Source organism: Chaetodon auriga, chromosome 18, assembly GCF_051107435.1.
Source record: "Chaetodon auriga isolate fChaAug3 chromosome 18, fChaAug3.hap1, whole genome shotgun sequence".
Classification (NCBI taxonomy): Eukaryota; Metazoa; Chordata; class Actinopteri; order Chaetodontiformes; family Chaetodontidae; genus Chaetodon; species Chaetodon auriga.
In genome coordinates, this window is record NC_135091.1 from 14,744,336 (window position 1) to 14,764,369 (window position 20,034).

A 20,034-nucleotide genomic window follows, 5' to 3' on the forward strand; every position below is an offset into this window, starting at 1 on the left:
ACATTTAGAAATAATAAACTTGTTGGTGACTTCTGTCATTGCATTTGCTCAGGGGGCACTGACAAGTCAAAAGAATTAGTCATTTTCTCAACTAAACCTGGTTTAGCACACTGCTATGCAGACTTCATTAATGCTGTTGTTTAGCGTGTTTCTAATGCCTCATTCAGCAGTTGGCAGTTTGCTCAACCTTCTGCTAATTCTCACATATAGGCACAAACACAATCCAAGCTAGTACAGTATCTAAGAGTTCAAGAGTCAAGGCTAAGCTAATGTTAGCAGCTCTTTCCTGTTCCTCAGTAGGTTTACATTGCAGTAACTTCAGCAACACTTGCCTTCACATAGATTTAATGACTGCTTAGTTAATTATGTTCTTCTACAGCAAGAAAGCATTCGAACTATCCAAAGGTTATGGTCAAACAATTAAAACATCATTTATGTTTATAACACTGTATGATGATGCCAAGGCCAGCTAGCTCTAGCTTGACACATGCAAACAGGGACAACATATGCTTTATTTCCCTTTAGAAAATCTAGACATTAAATCCTCTGTTGGTTTTGCAGAGACCAGAGTTTGCTTGTTTTGTGCATGATGCACATGTACTCTACACATATGTGAATGAATGAATGTTTGGTATGGACTCACACAGAAAACATCTGTGCAAAAGTCATAACAGAGGGGGCGAGCGAAAATAAGAAGGGTGGGGGGTGGGGGGGGGAGAAGGATGACTTTGTTTTTGTCTGAGGACAATGTCTCCTAGAAGGGAAGGACACAATAGTCTCCATTCACTGCCACACCAACAACATCATGACATTTTGCTGCTATGACTGGACATCATGCATCCACCCAAACCACCAATACCACAGTGGGATTTCCAAACAGTACCTCTTGGCAGTGGAGTAAAATCACTGGCAGAAGCAGCTGCCATGCATGATGTGCCTCTGGTCATGGCTACATACTGTATCTAAATCCCTATCGAACCTTACATAAAAAACCCCACAATCCTAACTTGGCATGATTTTTCTTCTTTTTCTGTTCGCTTCAGTGCATCATTTTTTTTTTCTTGTTTATGTTACATAATCTAAGTGGACACTTGGTTTTTCTAGCATGTTTAGACACTTTTGCTTGTTCTTTCCTCGGTTGTGTCCTGCAGCATTATGAGGCTGAAGTTAGCATGCTGCAGAGCACATAACAGCGCAGCACAATATAAGCAAACATTCAGTTTAAAACTGGTGGTTACAGGCAATCTGTCTGACTTATCTGGGATACTTCAGCTGTGCAGCTTTTAGGCTCTGCAAGCAAAACCTAACTGATTGCTATACTGGCTTTATAATAAGCAGGGCTGTCATCAGCTCAGTTATCTCTCTTAATATTGCCTGATTTTAATTGTAATTTGGTTTTGCTGTGGTATCAAAGTGTTATTACATTTATAGATGTTCCTTACTGTGCAGGGCGCCACAGTGTGCCATCTGTATGGCTCAGAATTGGATTGAAAAGCTGCACAGAGATGGTTGGTGAGATACTGAAAGATCCTGAGGCATATTTAGACAACTTCCAAGTGTTGCTGCACACCAGATTTCTACAAATGATTCTTTATTTTTACATGAGAGAACAAGTTTTATAGAGCTTGTTCAGGTTTGCTCGTTAACTTGAGCAGGAGGGTACAAACTTTTTTTAATGGCGTACTTATAAAGCTGCTTTATACTGAGGATGATTAAGTTAAAGCAGTTAAATAATAAAACCTGAAATGTGATTATTATTTCTCTCATTAAGGAAAATTGCATATGGGGGTTCAAAGTGTTGTCAAGAAAAAATGATTTTAAGTTAAAGCAATGTAGTCTCTGTCCACTCTCTGAAGAAAAATAGAGCCCATTGCTGGTATAATGACAGAAGCAGCAAAGCAAAATAAGGTTTAAGCATGACAAATTTTCACCCATCAGCTGAATGACATCTTTAGAGAGCCTTGAACCGTGCATACGAGCGTCTTTGCTTGTGCTTCAGTGTGTGCAGCAGAACATATAGTGCTTACCTGTTGTGTTTTCAGAGGAAAACAATATTAATAACACACTCAACTCGATGTAGTGTCACCTTCCATAAACAGTTACAAATAAGTGAATGCATTTAAGGTCATAGTGCTGCAGTGAAGCAAAGAATGAGGAAGACTGAAAAACAAAGTTGCCAAACCTCTGAAAGGCAAGAACTTGCACTGCCTTTCAAAATAAGAGTTTTCAGGCTATAGTGCTCAGATAATGTGCAGTGATGGGTTTGATCTCTGTACTTATTTCACTGAAGTCAAACAATCAGTCCTGTAGTTCGAATGTTAACCTGCAGCTATTTCCTTTGCTTCGCCAGGTTTGCCAGGGTTTTCCAGCATGTTTGGCAAGAAGAAGAAACGGCTGGAGATATCAGCTCCATCTAACTTTGAGCACCGGGTCCACACGGGCTTCGATCCGCGGGAGCAGAAGTTCACCGGGCTGCCGCAGCAATGGCAGAGCCTCCTGGCGGACACTGCCAACCGCCCCAAGCCCATGGTGGACCCCTCCTATATCACCCCCATCCAGCTGGCACCAATGAAGGTAGAGTGTGAATGGACCTCAAACTGGGGACAAATCATTATCATTTTCTGACTTATCACTCATCTGTCTTCACTCTCCTGTTTCTCTCCCACCCCCACCCCCACCCACACCTCTGCTCTCTCCGTCTACTTGAACTTTTATCTGTACATTCCTTTTTTTATCCACCACTGTTCTCAAACTATTTGTGTTACTTTTCTACCTTTGTCTTCTCACTCTGTATAACTCTGTATATATCTTTCACTTCAGTGTTGCTGGATCTCACCACTCCATCCTCGACTTGTTACACAAGTTGTTGTTTTGTTTGTTTGTTTGTTTTTATCTGAGGCAAAATAGATAGTTCTCCCGTGCCATCTGGCCACTTAACACTATTCAGATTGCCCTAGTATATGAACTTTGAGTCATATCATTGCGCATTATGGTGCTTTAAACCTGCATTTAGCAAATTTGTGATATTAAAGTACCACTGATTGACTTCCTCATAGTGCCAAACTCACTGGGAATTAAAGCAAGACAACTTTTAATTAACAATCAATAAAATAAACTCCTGCTCAACCCAGTTTCACGTGGTCTGATACTGTATGACCAGCAGCTTTTAGTTGCTAATATTAGCAAGCAAAAGTGAGTCAGTGTGTTGACTTTATGACTGTTCTCAAAAATGCCACATTTCAGTGGTTTTATAACAAAAGTAAAACAAGAAGTAACACCCACCATATCTCACTGGGAGACATGTTTCCCGCTTGAGGTCTTCTTCCACTCCCTCTCTGCCAGGTCACCCAGTGATGATGTCTTTAGAGCAGCTGACGCAGAAATTCCCCTTCACTGGCCCACGTTACAGACTGAATTGTTGGGTTGAGTCTCAACACACACACAAGTGCAAAGTGGCAGAGGACTGACATGAAGGAGTGGGTTGAAATGTAGAAAGTTGAGCATCAAGCAGCCAAAGACAGAGATATTTGTGTCACGTGTACTCGTGGTCATACAGTAGTATAGGATGATGTTTACTGTAACATGCCTGGTCAGCCTTTGTTGCATTTTCTATTAACTGTGTATGTAAGTAGGAAAATGTTTGCTAATATGTTAGCCTGAAGAACTTGACTGTCTGTCACAGGCTGGTAAAAAAATGCTTAATGCAGCTTTAAAGACACTACCTTATTGAACTTTTCCATTTAATAATGTCACAATCTCAGAAACCCTAATACATTTTCTTTTCCATTCGGCTGTGTGATTTCTCCTTCTTACCTCCCCTGTGACTGTGATTCTGTGTCGTCTCTTGTCTCTGAACCTTCTGAGTGTCTCCTCTGATGTGTTGTTGTTCATTGGTTCTTCTTAACATATCACATCGACACATTCGATCAACCGAAAAGGGGCTGTAGCTAATGATAGTCATTTATACATACCAAACCGATAAAGTATTTCTGTGCGCCTTTCTCTGGGTTGTAGCAGAACATATCGACTGTGTTTTTAGGACCCTTTCTTGCATACTTGAGATATTGGAGTTTGTATCTGGGTCTTCACAGGGACACATGCTAAAAATGTGGTGTTTCTTCTCTTCCATTGTACTGTCTGTGGTCCCATCATACTGCATGTGACCCACTGCCCTTCAGCTTTAAGATCTAGGACCCTTTCCTGTGTGTGTTACAACACCTGCTTACACCATTTTTGTTGACCTTGATAGTATGTATAGAACACTCGCCCCATAAACATGTCGATTTTAAACTAATTGCTCATTTTTTGTGTGGAAGGTTGACTCAAAGCACTGCAGCACTTTGCTGCAAACGAACACATCTAAAACAAGACTAAAAGCACTATTGTGAGCATTAATCACCAAGCTAACTTATATATTCGTCTCAGAGGAACCAATTACAGGTCCCGCTGACAGGAAAATACACGATCAGACATCCACAAAAGTCCTGTAACAGAGAACAGCAATATGCCACAGGAGATATCTCTGAAGAGGGGGAAACAAGAAAATAATTCTCTTGCTCTCTTCACAGATATCTCCCAAGAAAGTCCGGTCATCCGAAACGCCGTTGCCCAAAGTATGACTTCCTCTTCCCTTCTGTTTTTGAACCCCTCTTTTTTTGTTTTTCTTCTTGTTTATTTTTTTTGTTGGTCGCTCTCACACAGTCACAACTTTTGTTTCCGCATCTCTCCTCCGCTGCCTGCTGCCATGCATTCAGGTGGAGGTGGTGTGTCAGCAGGAACAGGGAGGAACACTGAGAATGACTCCACACATGACATAACTACATCGCTCTGCCAAGTCTTTTCTTAGGCCTCATCTCCACTCTCCTTTCCCTTCATTCGCATGAGCCTCCCCACAAATGACGAGATTAACTGTAGCAGCATGTTCCCTTGTTTCACCCCTTGCTATGGAGGCGCCATTGATAATGACGATGATAATCATGATGATGATAATGATGATGGTGATGATGATGGGTGCTGAGATATGAAGTGCATGTTGCCATGACAGCTGATTCTACTCTGCTGTAGGCCACCGCTCCGTAGAAAGCAGGTTATAAAGGGTTTGCATGTGTTTGGAGAACCCTTTCTACGATCCACCTCTTGATCTGACCCAAACCAGCCGAGTCAGGCTGAGGCAAACTTCCTCTCCTCTCCTTTCCTTTCCTCTCCTCTCCTTTCCTCTCCTTTCCTCTCCTCTCCTCTTCTTTCCTTTCCTTTGCTTTCCTTTCCTTTCCTTTCCTTTTCTGCTTAAAACAGCAGGTAGTTGGGACTGTAACCACTGGAGTTGTGGGAATAGAAATCACAGACATACAATCTCCAGACTAAAATAGCTGATCAGCACATGAATACTGCTTTAAGACTTTTAGACAAATAAAAAGCTGATCACAGGCCGCTGTGGAAAGTAGTTTGATGTTACTTAGAATTTGGGGTCATTTCAGCTCTAACAAGGGTTATGTGTTGCCCTCGTTCGGAGTGTGCACGCGAAGAATACCAACTAACAAATCTGTGAGTCGTGTGTCATTGTGCTAGTTTGAAGAAGCAAATGAAGGAAGCCCCGTTGTTTCCTGTAATTTAGTGACGGTGATGGCGCGATTCAGGCCTGGTGTTCAGTCCACACGTGTCCTGTGTCTCCATCTATTGACACTTAAAAACTTTTGTTGCTTTTCTGTCCTTTTAATGGTATTTTGTCTCTAATGAGAGCATGTGTATGCATTTTTTGATACGCTTGTGTGTGTGTGTGAGATCCTGACTCCAAAGGTGGGCTGGGTTATTTATAGTGTCTCACCCATGGACTGATATACTTCTCCCCTGGTTGACCTGACACTTGATTGACATAATACTTCCTCTGCTTGGCAGACTCCCCCAGCTCTGTCTACTAAGTGTGCATGTGTGTGTGTGTGTGTGTATGTGTGCGAAGCAGTCTCCATATATATATATATGTAGAGCAGTTAGGTCGGCGCGGTCATCATGCTGAAATAACCACTACCTCTGCCCTCTGGCTCGTGCACTCATCGTTTATTCACAAGGCTTGTAGCCTTGTTGTCAGACCGCTCCTCTCAGCTGAGCATTAGTATTGCTTAAAGCCTTTGGTCTCATCTCACCCCTCTCACCACCCCAACCCACTCCCCACCAGCCCACAGCACACATGCTAATCCAGAAGTATAGGCTAACACCATGCCCTAACAGCATTTCCATGTTTTAAACATTGTGCTCTTAAAGCTTTTGCTGTCTGACAATTTGAGATGTGTGTGCGGCGTGTGTGTGCGGTGCTCGAGTAAGTGCTCTATGACCACCTCTGTGCAAAACGTCTTGATTTTTACATTGCTTTTCTTGTTTTGGTGTTGACGTAGATGGTTTCACACAAATGTGTGTGTATGTGTGGGTGTACGTGGGTCAGATGTTGTGTGACACGAGGTTACATGTGTGTTAATGTGTTGAATTCATTAGCGCTAGCAGGGGCAGCGTCGTGGCTATTATTAATGGCAGTCTCATGTTGCACCTTGACTTTGACACCCTCAAATTGCTGACCTCTATGGAGCTGAGGGGGTAATTTACCGTGATGGTGTGTGTGTGTGTGTGTGTGTGTGTGTGTGCGTGTGTGTGTATGTATGTGTGTACATTGTGTGTTGGCATGCATGTATGTATTTGTGCATGTGAGTGCTCGGCCTGCTAATGCTATCTACTTGCATTTATTTTATCTTGTTTCCTCAACTGTGGGCCGATATGACATATCTGGGCTCTTGTAAATGAGAGACAGAACAGCCTGTGAAGGAAAGAACACACATGTAACAACAAAGCAGTTTAGAGTACATTCTTCCGTCAGTGGTTGTATTTGTATTTCCTGCCTCAGTTGAACTTTTGGCTACCTCATTTACAGGAAGGGGCTGAGAAACTTCCAATATGTTCAACAAAAGCATAAGATTTATTTCCTACTGAGTGTTGACAATGCCATAGTTTTTCCTTCCCCTCAGCTTAGGGGTCTTTTGAAGCACACATCAACACTGTTACTCAGCCTGCATACTTTCATCTATGCAGTGTGAATCGTTTTCGCCTGTTGCTTACACCTAACAGCACAGCCGTTCTCATTCACACCTTGATTACATCCCATATTGACAATTGCAGTTCTATCCTTTTTGGTGTCTTCATCAACTTCAATTGGTTCAGAATGCACAACTCCCTCCATAGACTATATCGCTCCTGTTCTTCATCAACTTCACTGGCTCCCTGTTAAGCACCGGATCGATTTAGAGATTCTGCCTCTCACCTTTAAGGCCCTTTGTGTCTTTCTGAACTCCGTCTACACACTCTCTCGTTCTCTCTGATCCTCTTCTGCTCTTCAACTCACTCCACCTTCTGCTTGCCTGACTACCATGAGGTTTAGAGAGCCTTCAGCTGTTCTGACCCCCCCCCCCCCGAAATCTCTCTCACAAGACATTCGCAATATTGACTCTCTCCACTTTCAAATCTCCTCTGAAAACACACCCTTTTAAACTAGCATATTTGCTCTGATTCAGACTCAATGGCTTCAACCACATTACATTTTGTCCTGATGATAGTTTTATACATAGTAGTAGTAGCATTAATAAATACTATACAGGTGTTAAGAGAATAGGTCAAAGCCATAAAAAGGTGGAGTGAATTAACAACAGCATTGTTATGATGGGATTCTATTAAACAACAGCAGTAAAGTTTATATCCTTTACACAAGGTCAGGACAATGGCAGCCAGTGCCAGACTTAGCCAGCTCAAACAGAAGGACAGTGATACACTGAGTAAAGACACAGTAAGTAGCCAATGACGTGCCGGCTGAACACAAGCTGCAGAAAGAGTTTCAAAAAAAGAAAGCTGAGAAATGCTAGTTCATTTCCACCTAAACCTCAGTGCATGTTGTATTTGAAAGCAATTTAAATCATTTTGTCTTGACTCTGAGGTTATCAAACAGCCCTCCAGACATGGACACAGAGAAGAAAGAAGGATTTCATGGATGAGAGGCATCATGATCCCTGAGACCAACTTACAGCTGATTCCTCTTAATTCTACACTACGTAGAAGAGAGATGTTCATGTTCACAGTTAATAAGAAGCTGGAGAGATCACAGGAATAATATATGTGCAACCTGTTTTAAGGTGGATATTTCTCTTTAATAGCCCCTTTCTTCTTCAAATAACATGCTCCTCTCCTGGATGACAGAACACACTGCAGGGCACTGACTGCTTATATTCTGAAAATGAAATAGACAATAAAGTGCTTTGTATTGCCACCTAAGGTAGTCCATTTTCAGCTTGAATTATGTGTGGTGTGACACTAACAGTATTGCTTCATGCTAATATCAATTCCTGTCTCATGCCATGTGGGTGTAAAGTTAATATGAAAGTTTAATAGCTTGAGTTTACCCGCAGGTTTTACACAAAGCAGAAAAGACAGTGAGGGTTGGAGACATTTAAGACAGCTGTGATTAACTATATTCAAAGATGGCATTAAGGAGGATGGATAAATTGGTGTTTCAGTCAGGATGTGTATCGGTGGTTCTGCCGCAGGGGCTGCAGGAAGGGAACCATGTGGCGAGTGAGAGTACAACATGCAGGGTGTGAACAGCACTGGCTTGCATTAGGACTAACATTTACAGAGCTAGTGGAGGCCCAGTGTGCATCATATATATGCATACTGATATTTTCTGTAATAAAGACTTAGAAGTAAAATGCACCCTTGGATAGACACATTTTCAGTCGTATCAATCCCTGATGAGCAGTGCATTCCAGGACTCATTATGCAATGAAGACGTGCTTTCTGATGTGCCTCCTCCCCCTCCGCCTGCCTCGTCTTTCTCTTCTGCTGTTTGTGTTTTCTTGAGTTTCCCTAAATGACTGCTGACTGCCTCCAGAGTGCATGCCTAAACTTCCTGCATTCAGCCGTGGATTACATGTGCTGTAGGTAGTGTAGGTGGAGAGAGCTCGCTGATATTTTAGGTAGCTGAACATCTCCACGCTGTCAAAGCCATTATAGCTACACCGAAAATATCCTATCCTTACATCACATTGGTAGAAGGAATAATGCACTCAGAAGTGTACAGTATGTTGCCAGTAGCTGCTATTTAGAAATGTTAAGTTTTTAGGTTGATTTGTTCATTTTGGTACCTCCAGTATTATGTAAATATACACTTTTTAGTATTGTGGCTTAGGTGATAGATGATGAGGTGATAGGTCTCAGATAACAAGAAGTGTCATCTTCTTAACTGTAATTCAACCACACAAATCATATTTCAGTGGCTTAAATGACACTGAATTTTCATATTTAGATATTGGACCTAGTCCAGGTCAGACAGGAGCGAGCCTGTCACAGTGTGTGTCCCAGTGAAACAAAGGAATGGACTGGCACAGTGAGAGCAAACGGCACGTGACAATGGGCATGACTGGCAGGCTGATAAGTGGTACAGCACTGCTGTAAATGTCAGTGGGTCAGCAATAGCAGAGCACAACCCCCCACCCTCCCCCACCAGCTCTTTGGCAGGTGACAGGGGAGGAAACTCGATCATTGGGTCTCTCAGAGGGTAGTTGCAGCGGGTGCAGAGGGCCAAACCTCCAGTCGATAGGGGCTGGATGCAGCTAAAGCCGGGCAGAGTGACTTGTTATGGCGGGGGGGCGAGGAGCGGCGGAGATCGGGGCCGGAGCGAGCAGGAGGACAGAGGGGCCGAGAGATGCAAGGAAGCTGAGGCAGCTGAGGCCAGAGCCGAGGCAGGTGGTGCGAGCGGTGAAGACTGAGGAGACGGTGGTGTTGAAACCCCAGGCACAGACGATTCATAAACAGTTACAGGTGTTTGACTGTTTCTGCTTCTGTTGAGCCAAGACTGCATGCTGGTATGCTGGCTATGCAGATTCATCTGTGCAACAAGTCTCAGCGCTCACTGGTAGCAGTTCCCAGCAAATAGTGAAAACATATAAGACCAAACAGTGATGGTGCAGGTAAGATGGTAGCTGTTCCATTCAGTGTCGTTTTCTGCCGACTTTGCAGAGATCAGGTGTTCAAAGGGTCACATATTTGACTGCTTTTTAAAATCTGGTTCTATTTTTGTTGCATTTTTAACACTGAACGGTGACACGCCTTTGAATTATAGCTGTACAGAGTGCAGGTTGTTTTCTCATGTTTCCAGAGAGAGGGGAAGGTTTGTGCTCAAAGCGCCGCATGGCAGAGTTATTTTTGTAGCTTTGCTGGGTTTGCTGTATGTGTACATATGGAAACGGATCTCAGAGAGATAGTGTTTCTGATTTAACAGGGTCACCCAGTCCTTGCTTCAGGGGCAGAAATGCAAACCTGTGTCTTCATTGAATTGGGAAGCTGGCTATTATGGTTCTGACATGTGCATGCAGAGGGTTGCTAAGTTGAGGAGGCGTTTTATTGCAGTGTGTATTAATGACATTGGTGGAGATCCAAGGGAGTGGACTGTCCAGACTGAGAATGAATGAGGTCCAGGCAAGTGCTTAGGTTTGGAGCATGTCCAGAATCTCTAACTTTTCCCCTCGTTATAAGTTGTTGTAACCTGAAAGCCTGTTTTTGTTAATTTTTGGATGGATGTTTTGAAAAAAAAAAACGAGACAGTTGTGATCTGATGCCAATTTTGCAACCAGGGCCTCCTCCATCATGGCACACATACACACATACAGCATTTCTTTGCTCCAAATCTGACAAACTCCAGCCTGTCACACTCAGTGACCGTGGCGTTCATTTAACTTCTTAATGGGCAGAAAAGAAAGTTGGACATTGCGATCGATATGCGTTTAATTTGAATTTGACTCGGTATGTATTACATTCCATCTTGCATTGATCGAGGCTTAAATTGGTCAAAGCAGAAATAGACTTGAAGGAAAACAGCTCCTGATTGATGCGAGACTGCGCAGGCACGCACCCTCACGCACACACAAGCAGACAGAGGGAGCATCTGTCTTTCTTGGCACTGAGCTGAAGTGGATGGCATTGATTTAGACCCCTCTCATTCCTTCCTCCACTCCGCTCCTCCTCCTTTGCTTTCTTACTTTGTCTTCTCTCGCGGCTGCCATTCACAGTCACACTCTGCAAATCACCTCTCACGGAGGCTTCGGAGCCACAGTCAGCGGGGGAATTTTTGGCTTTCAGCAACGTGCGCCGTACTTTGCCAGGGCAGCTCAAAATGTCCTGGCTAACAACCATCCTTCAGTGTCTGAATGTGGGTTTTTTGGAAGGACATTTAGGCTGTGAATTTTAAATAGGGAAAGGATTGTTGTAGGAAAAACTGATTTGAGATGACTGGTGTGTCATGCTTAAAAAAAAGCTGCAAGTTTGTAATGGGTTGGAAGTGCTTTCCAGTGTCTCGATGAGAAACTGCAGGTGACTTCTCAAATCTTCTTGAACACATGAATTCTTTGAGTATAAGTGTGCCTTTTTTTTGCGAGCCTCAGCGTTTGAAAATCAGCTGCATCACTGTGACAAGCTAGTGTCTCTCAGAATGAATGACTGGACCTACAGTATCCTCGTGTGGCCGGATAGGAAACTACAACTCCCAGTTCAGTGTTCATCAAATCCCACATTTCCTTCTTCATCGTGGAGGAATAGTGACTGAAAATCGCTTTTTGATCCATCTATCAGCAGATTAGAGTGAGCACCATCTTTATTATAAAGATAAGCCTCACCTGTATTATTTTTTTGCTTTACATTGTAAAATGCCAGAAGACAAGGATATCCATGCGGTCGAAATGAAAATACTGGCTAACTCTGAGCTAACCGCATTGATTCTGATGACCTTCACTCTTTCCCTGCTCTTTTTTCCACATTCAGCATCAAGCTGTAATCTTAGTCAGTGACAGAATAGGAGTCTGTAGCCGTGCTAACAGCTCTGTGAGGCTGCACTGAGTCACAGTGGTGCTTTGAGCTGAATGCTAATGCCAGCTTGCTAACATGCTCACAATGATGCTGCTAACATACTAATGTTTAACAGGTATAATGTTCACCGTGTTCACCGTCAGAGCACAAAGTGCAGTGCACAGCGATGTTGTGCAGGAGTAAATTCATTCTCATTCATATTATAGTATGCCTTCAATCTAGCTTTTGATTGTGACCTTGACAGTTGCAAATTTAAGATACAAGAAGAGACCGTGTGAATAGAAATGAGAGGAGAAAAGACAAGAGGAGAGCAGTCTAATGAGAGGAGAAAGGAGTTGAAACTGTTGAACAGGGACTGTAGGAGCAGTGACGTGATGTAGGGCCTATAACTGACTGACAGGGCTCAGATTAATGAGCGCTCCTGTGTAATTAATCTATAGCGGGCAGCTGTCTGTTTATCTGTCTCAGAGTTGACAAGAAGATAACTGAGGGACCTCTAATTGATCTCCTCTTCTTCTTCTTGCACACTGTCTCCTCTCCTCTCTCCTCCCTTACATCAGAAAGTTTCCTTGACAGTGACAGACCATCGTGGAAGCCCCTCGAAAACGAAGACCACGCCAAAAGCCATTTAGATCACAGAAGTGATTGTGCTGACAAAGGCAGTAATGCAGTTTATTTACTGTGCTTATTATTACCTTTTATTATTATATTTTCCACACATTTCTGCATGCTTTGTTTCTGAATCAGCCTCAGCCTTCCAGTGCTCAGAGGCATGGAGGAAAAGAACTGTGTCCAGGCTTTACTGCACTAATATGCTTAAGGTCTGGGATTTTGTCCGACTGTATGTTTGTATTTCATTATGCTTTCACCACTAATCCATTTTGCTGGAAATCGTCCCTCCTTCCATGCATTGTGACTCATGGATCCTGGAGCCTGTAGATGAGGCTGTACCCAGCTGAGGTCAAAGGTGACTGGGTCACACTGGTCTGAGCTGCTGGCTGGGGAGCTGTGGGGGTCGGAGGCATCACGTCAGCAAAGGAAAACATAGCCACAAATACTGACCAGCAAGTGTAAGGGGCTCCACAGTCTGCCTTCAGCAGCGTGATACACATAAACACACTTTTGACCTCCCTGTTTATCCCTTTTTTAAATGTTTCTTTAGAAGCAACAGCTTTTCTTGCTTCCCTTCCCCTTATTCCTGTACGCACACAGCTATGCCTGTATGTATACATGTATAAAGACAGGAAAACATTTGCTTAAAGACATTATAATCGGCTTTAGCAGAATTCTTTTCAAGTTTTCTGATGGTATCCTCTTATTCATTGAAACCCTCTGTGTATAGCCTCTCCTCAGCATGTTGAGATGATGGTTATTACTGTAACTAACAGGCAGCAGGATGGCCTGAGGAAACAGGTCAACTCACAGCCTATTAATCATGGAAACGCTCCAAAATCCGCTCCTTCAATAATCCTGTTCATGTTTGCCAAGACCTCATCTGTAGTTCCGCTAATAACATGTCAAGAAATCAGTGAAACTGTTGCGTGAAATCCTCCACTAAGTAGCACAGGTGGGTCAACCTGTCAGCCTGCATACTGATCTGAGGTCATATTCAGCTGGGTTTTGAGGTCAGGATTAGTTGTTCTTATTAATAACTGAGATCCAAGATATGTGCCTCAGGGAATCTTATTACCAGAAGCCTCGCCGTACTTTGTCCCTTAATCAGTGAAATTAACATCCACATCATTTTAATTCATGGTTATTTAATTCACAATGAATGTGCTGGTACAGATGTGAAGTACTGAGTCAGACCAGCAGAGAGCAGCAGAGCTCAAGACACAGTGCTGCTGTGGGAAAAACCTCCTGACTGATTACAGACATTTTATTACAGTTACATTTATGCCCAAACTGAAGTAACTACTGTTCTGATCAAACAATTTGGTTTCAGTTGACTTTCTAGACATTAACATGAGAAAACTGAAATCACCTTTGAAGTTATTTTTTTACTTCAGTCCCTCTCCCTTTGAATCAAGCTCAGATTTGTTATTTTAAAGGATAAGGCTGGCAATATTCAATATTTTCTGTACTGTCAAAACACCAGCATTGTCCTTTGTTAAGTTTATTTCATTTATTTCACACCACTGGTTTGTTGTTAGAGATTTCACTAAGGTATTTCTGTGCGTTTTTATGTAGAATAGCAAGAATTTCATATTTTCACCATGGTTGTCAATCTCTCTCTATAACCTGATGAGATTTAGGCACAACACTCTGCTATTTACATATTAACAAATGATTTCATTCAAATTATTGTATACCACCTCTGTAATAAAAGTGATAAAAACTATGAATATTTCTAATTAATATATTAATTGGTTTGAGAAATAGACTTAAAAACCCTCAAATATTTCAGTAAATAGACAGTAGTAGTTGATATTGGAGCATAAATCACATTTAAGTTGAAGCAGGTTGTTGTTTTTACCACCTCCATCCAGCAGAGAGAGCCAGAGGATAAGAATGCATAACTTAATCTTGCCGCTTACCTGAATCCTGTGAGATTATCTATTTAAATCCATGTCATGTTTGCTGTGAATTCATGCATTGTTGCTGAAGATACGAGCCCTTGTCTTGTTCAGTGTCGCCTACATCAAAGAGGCGGCTGATACAGAACAGTGGCAACACGCTCAGCCATGTTTTGTCATTCTGTGAGTGATGAATGTGTCATTTCATCCTCACTCTTTTTGTCTGCATCAGCTGCTTGCTTATTTGATAATTCATTAATGAGTAGGTCACATTCGTACCTAAAGAGACTCTCAAAGGAAAGTCGTGAGTAGTTCCTTTATCTGCTGTCTCAAGGGCTCTCTGATGTTATCCTCCTCACTGATGCAGAAGGATACTGCACTTGAGGAGCAGCAGTCGTAGTAGAAGTGTGTAGTGACCGTGTTTGTGTGTGTGTGTGTGCGCATGAATACGCACGCGTGCCGTGCAGTGTGAGTCGTGACAGAGATTCACAGAGTGGAGATGGTGCCTGGGATTTAATACAGAGAGAGAGAGAGAGGAGAGAGAATCGTGCAATGTGGATGGAGGAAGAGGAATATTTCTGTTGTACTAAGAGTGGGTGTGTTGAGTAGGCGATGTTTGCAGTGTATGTGTGTGTGTGTGCGTGTGTGTGCGTGTGTGTTAGTGTATAGAGTGGTAGTTCCCTTCGTATGTTTAGAGCATGCAGGTGCAGGTTAGCAAATTCTGTGAAGGAAGCGTTACTGGAAATAGGCGGTCAAGCCTGTAATGATTGGTTGTTTACTCAATTGGTGGATCAGCAAAAAAGTTATCAGTAGCTATTTTGATAATCAATTAACTGTTTAAAGCATTTACCAAACCAAAAACCTAATATGCATTATAAATTGAGTTGATAAGGGCTTTTGGATTTAGTGAATGATGAAAATATCTGTTAGTTCTGACTTTTCATTCTTGACACTAACATTTTGTTTTTCATCTGAACCCCAGAGTGCTACACTGTGAGTCTTAGTTGTTCTCCCAGTGTTCTAACGATACCTTGTCCCAGCTTTTATGATGGTGTGCTTTTCACTCCTCTTTGGAGCGTGGCCGAGGTCGGACAACACGTCTCAAGAGTCATCAAACTTTCTCAATGCCATAACGGAGCTGTCAAATTTAGGAAGTGGTTTGATTCATAGCAGATTCCAGACTAAAATCAAATGAAACAGCAGTGCAGTGGAGCCATGCAGCAGAGCCGCTCCTCCTCCTCCTCCTCCTCCTCCTCCTCCCACTCCTCTGGCCCCTCAGTTGTCCCGGGACCCTGCTGGCCAGTGAAGCGCAGCCTCCAAACCAGGGTTCTAGCGAGGAGTCACGGGAAGGGCAAGCTCATTAATTATCTCTGCCTCTCTTCCTCCCTCCATCCTCCCATCACACCCTCCCTTCATTACCAGCAAGGTTAATCCCCCCTTATCTCCCAATGAGCCTCATTTTTCATGGCTCTCTGTCTACGACACCTCCTCCCTCCCTTCTCTCGTCACCCCTTCTCCATCCTTTTCTATCAATGAGTTCTCTTTCTCTTCCCTCACAGCTGTTTCTCAAGAGTTTCTTCTTCAGCTTTTGCATCATCTCATGTAGTTTGTTTTTCACTCCTCCCACCCTTCTCCTGTCTGTCACCTCTCCTTTCCTCGCCACTCCTCTCTCCTGTGCTTACCTTGAACAGGCCGCAGTGAGTGGAGAGAGTAGATCATCTCGTCTTCTTTGTTTTCCTTTGCTCTCCTCTTCATTCCTTTCCTCTCCTCTGCTTTCCTTTCCTCTCCTCTTCTTTCCTTTCCTTTTCTGTCCTCTCCTTTCCTCTCCTCTATTTTCCTCTCCTCTTCTTTCCTTTCCTTTCCTTTCCTTTTTTGTCTTCTACTTTCCTCTCCTCTCCTCTCCTCTCCTTTCCTCTCCTCTCCTCTCCTCTCCTCTCCTCTCCTTTCTCCTCTCTCCTGTGCTTACCTTGAACAGGCCGCAGTGAGTGGAGAGAGTAGATCATCTCGTCTTCTTTGCTTTCCTTTGCTCTCCTCTTCATTCCTTTCCTCTCCTTTGCCTTCCTTTCCTCTCCTCTTCTTTCCTTTCCTTTCCTTTCCTTTCCTTTCCTTTCCTTTCCTTTCCTTTTCTGTCTTCTACTTTCCTCTCCTCTCCTCTCCTTTCTCCTCTCTCCTGTGCTTACCTTGAACAGGCTGTAGTGAGTGGAGAGAGTAGATCTATTACAGCTTATCACTAAAGGACAGGCCAACGCCGCACGCCGGTGAAATATGGCTGCTGTCACAGCCGGTGCTGAACACGACCTGTGCACAGAGCTGGCAGAGCTGTAAGGACGGGGGGAAGAGGGGGTAGGAGAAGGGTTGAGGGGGGTACAGAAGCGAGTATCAGCCCCCTAATTCAAATTAATGGAAAGATTTTCGAGCTTGATGCTGGCCGTTTGACAGTGATTTGGCACACAATTAACCTTGTCTCCTTCTCCCCTCTGCACTCTCATCACCTCCTCGCTTTCATTCGCCGACTTGTTTTCTCCGACTCTCTCTATCCCCTGTACCTGTCACACAGCTTGACACAGTCTTATTGATTATGAACCAAATGGGGATGACGATGTTTCATTAGATAACTGACACTCCCTACTGTTGTATGCCAATTGAATTAGCTCTGAATCACCAACATCCACGTAGCGTAACACGATGTGACTTGGCCTCATTTTAGATTTCACACCACGCACACCATTCACAAATTCATAGCAAGAGTGAGAATAATTCTCATTCGAGCAGCGTGAGCTATTTGTAGCAGTTGTATTTGCATCAGCTAACAACATTACTGTGGACATGAGCGTTAATTATAAGGGAGATGCAGCTTAACAACATGAAAAGCAGACCCTTGTGATTTTTGTATGACTTGTGATTTTTTATGTCAGCCCAAGCCTGCTCTGTGTACCGCAACATCTGTCCAAGGCATGATGGATTTTCACTCACCGACCTGTTTAAAAGACCATCCGTCCTGCACCCTCCGCCTCTCAGCGAGACTTTACTCACTGCTTTTATAGGCCATTTCACCTTGGGTTCCAGGTCATGGCACCAAACAGCCTATAGCTCTCATGCAGAGGAGAGCAACTGGAGTGTTAAGAGGGAGAGGGGAGGTGTACCAAGTAACAAACTACAAGGGAGAGATGATGTGTGAAGAAAGTAATAAGAGAGGCTTGTGCAGAGGCTTTATTTTAGTCTGAAACAGCTGCATTCAGCTCTTCAGAAAAGGAAACAAAGAAAAGAAAGAAAACTATTTGCTACAAGTCAGAAATAAAAAACAAAACTCCCGAAAAGCCTGGGGGCTCCACATGCTGCACATATTGAAATATTTATGTTTTTACTATCTCAACAAATGATTTCTCTTGTCATCTCCTCATGACTGTTGTCGACTTTTCACTGAATTGTTTTCACCTGATTGTAGGTCTAAGCGTAGTCATTCAGGGCTTCCTAGTTGTGCTGTGGAGTACAGAATTTTCTGAGTTTTACAGGTTCTGGTTAGTGCAAATGGATTATTTTTGCCAAAATATTAAATGAGACGTGCAGAATAACGTGGTCTTGATGGAATATTAGTATTTAAAGGTTAGATTTGTTTATTTTTCCTATAAACATGCAGTACATCTCCATATGAATGCAGAAGCATTGTGGTTTTATCTGTAGTCCGAGTAGTATTGACCAATCACGTTTGAGCACGCTTTGGTTGCATGCAGGTAAACGCTCCATGTGGAACAAGGCATTGGCTGAAGTGCAATCTCACAGTCCATCGGCTATCATCTGAGGACAGTTTAGCATTTTATTAGCTTTTTTTAATTCATCTGCGTTCATATGCAGATATCTGGTTATAGAGATTAGATGAAATGTTGTAGGAAAGCGTCTCAAGTAGCTAATTGGACTGTGGTGGTCGCTAGCATGTCTACAAATGTGAAACTATGCAGCAAGGCAGCAAGGGAGATTTGATTGAACTGAAGAGCTCTCACTCAACACCTCTGTCAGGAATTCACTTTTGGGCAAAACTCCTCTTGGATGGGTGACAAGGAAAAGAAAGTGTTCTCATAATAAGTGATAACAGTACTTTTAATAACTGTGTGGTCTGTTGAGCCACAACTTATCTCGTTGATGAATTAGATGAGAAGAAGGGAGTGTGTTTTTGCTTGGTGCAGTGAAGGTTTGCAGGTAGCTAAGTGAGGGAGTCCAGATGTCTCCCTGCGTCAGCACAATGTTGCTGAGAGTTGATGATTATCCCAGCTTTTCTGAGAGTCTGCCTCAGCACATGTGACATGGACAAACTACAGCGGAGACAAGTATGACAGTTATGTGACAGACAGCGAGGCATGAGCGCTGTCAAAGGGTGTCAAAGAAGTTGCTGATGTGACATTGTCGGCTTTAAGAGTAAGGTTCAGCAGACACCTTCAGAGGTGGAAAAGACAAAGTGTACATGTGAGAATACAATGGGTTTACTGTTGTAAGCCCTCTCGAAATGAACACTTTTATCTCTCAAGTGAAAATAGAAAAGAGGAATTGTGGTTAGTTTGTCAGGTTTTATTCATTTTAGTGACAGTTTCAATCCTCTGATCTAGCAATCAGCCAACACACACCTCTGAAGTAATACTACAGCATTACAGACCACATACCCTTTCCAACTAAATCCAAAGTGCCTCACATTATGATAAATGCGCGCTGTACATTTTTAACAATGGCGGCCCCAGTGGGAATTAAAGTGCTGATGTGGTGGAATAGGCATGCTGGGTTACAGTTAGTTAATTTAGCTACTTGCATTCAGTTCAGCTTTATTCCTTCCGATGATTGCTCCAGATTTAACAAGCCCATTCATTTTATGATGTTCAAGGCAATATAATTTTTTAGGACTTTGGAGGTCTTTTTTCCGGCTGGTGAAAGCCACATGAGTTCGCATTGACAGGTGGGCAGGTAATTTTTGTGGATAGGGAGCTGAGAACTGAGACTATAAAAACATCAAGGTGCAAAAACACTAAATGCCTAAAGTATGATGGGCACTTTCATGAAGTACAGCGAGCATGTTAATCCAGGTAAAAGCAAAGAGAGGGATGGAAAGGAGTGATGTAAAAGCACACATTTGTAAAACAACTGCAAAATCTGACAAATGAAAATACATCGGCTGGATGGATTGGATACTCGAGGTACCAAAGAGGCCGTAATTCAACACCAATGAAACAGTAAAATGTACAAAAATAAAACATTGCAGTTTTGTTTGATCATCACAAAAAGCTCTCAGAAGATTACGCAAGTGTTTGAGATTCAAATAATAATCCCGGCTCGGCCTCCTCTCAGCACTCAGCAGTCACGCAACATGTTTCCATTGTTCTAATGCAGCGTTTCCTGTATCGTCTAAGTGGAAGAGTGACAGGTAGATAAAAGCTGCGTGTCTGGCTGCTGCCATCGCTCTCATGATTTTCACTGAAATTAGGTGGCGATCTGGTCCTCACTACAAAAACAGCACACATCGTGCACGGAGTGTAGTTCAGTGAGTCCTGTTGTAGCACCAGTTCCCCATGACTCACGACACATCCGTGTAAAGGGCTTAACACAAGGTAGGAGGGGATAAGCAGCACCCCTGATGTTTAAGCTGCCTTTG

At 42.9% G+C, this 20,034-nt stretch overlaps 1 protein-coding gene across 4 annotated transcripts in view; it reads left to right on the forward strand.

The window, feature by feature from the left end:
- pak5 (p21 protein (Cdc42/Rac)-activated kinase 5) overlaps positions 1-20,034 on the forward strand; it is a 61,769-nt gene that overhangs the window by 28,456 nt on the left and 13,279 nt on the right. For 2 of the 4 annotated variants that reach the window (XM_076755551.1, XM_076755549.1), the window contains exons 2-3: positions 2,351-2,574; positions 4,569-4,613. In XM_076755551.1, the coding sequence (XP_076611666.1) occupies positions 2,371-2,574; positions 4,569-4,613 (249 nt within the window). In that variant the 5' untranslated portion in view covers positions 2,351-2,370. The remainder of the gene's footprint in view (positions 1-2,350; positions 2,575-4,568; positions 4,614-20,034) is intronic. The other 2 variants (XM_076755552.1, XM_076755550.1) reach the window with 1 other exon arrangement.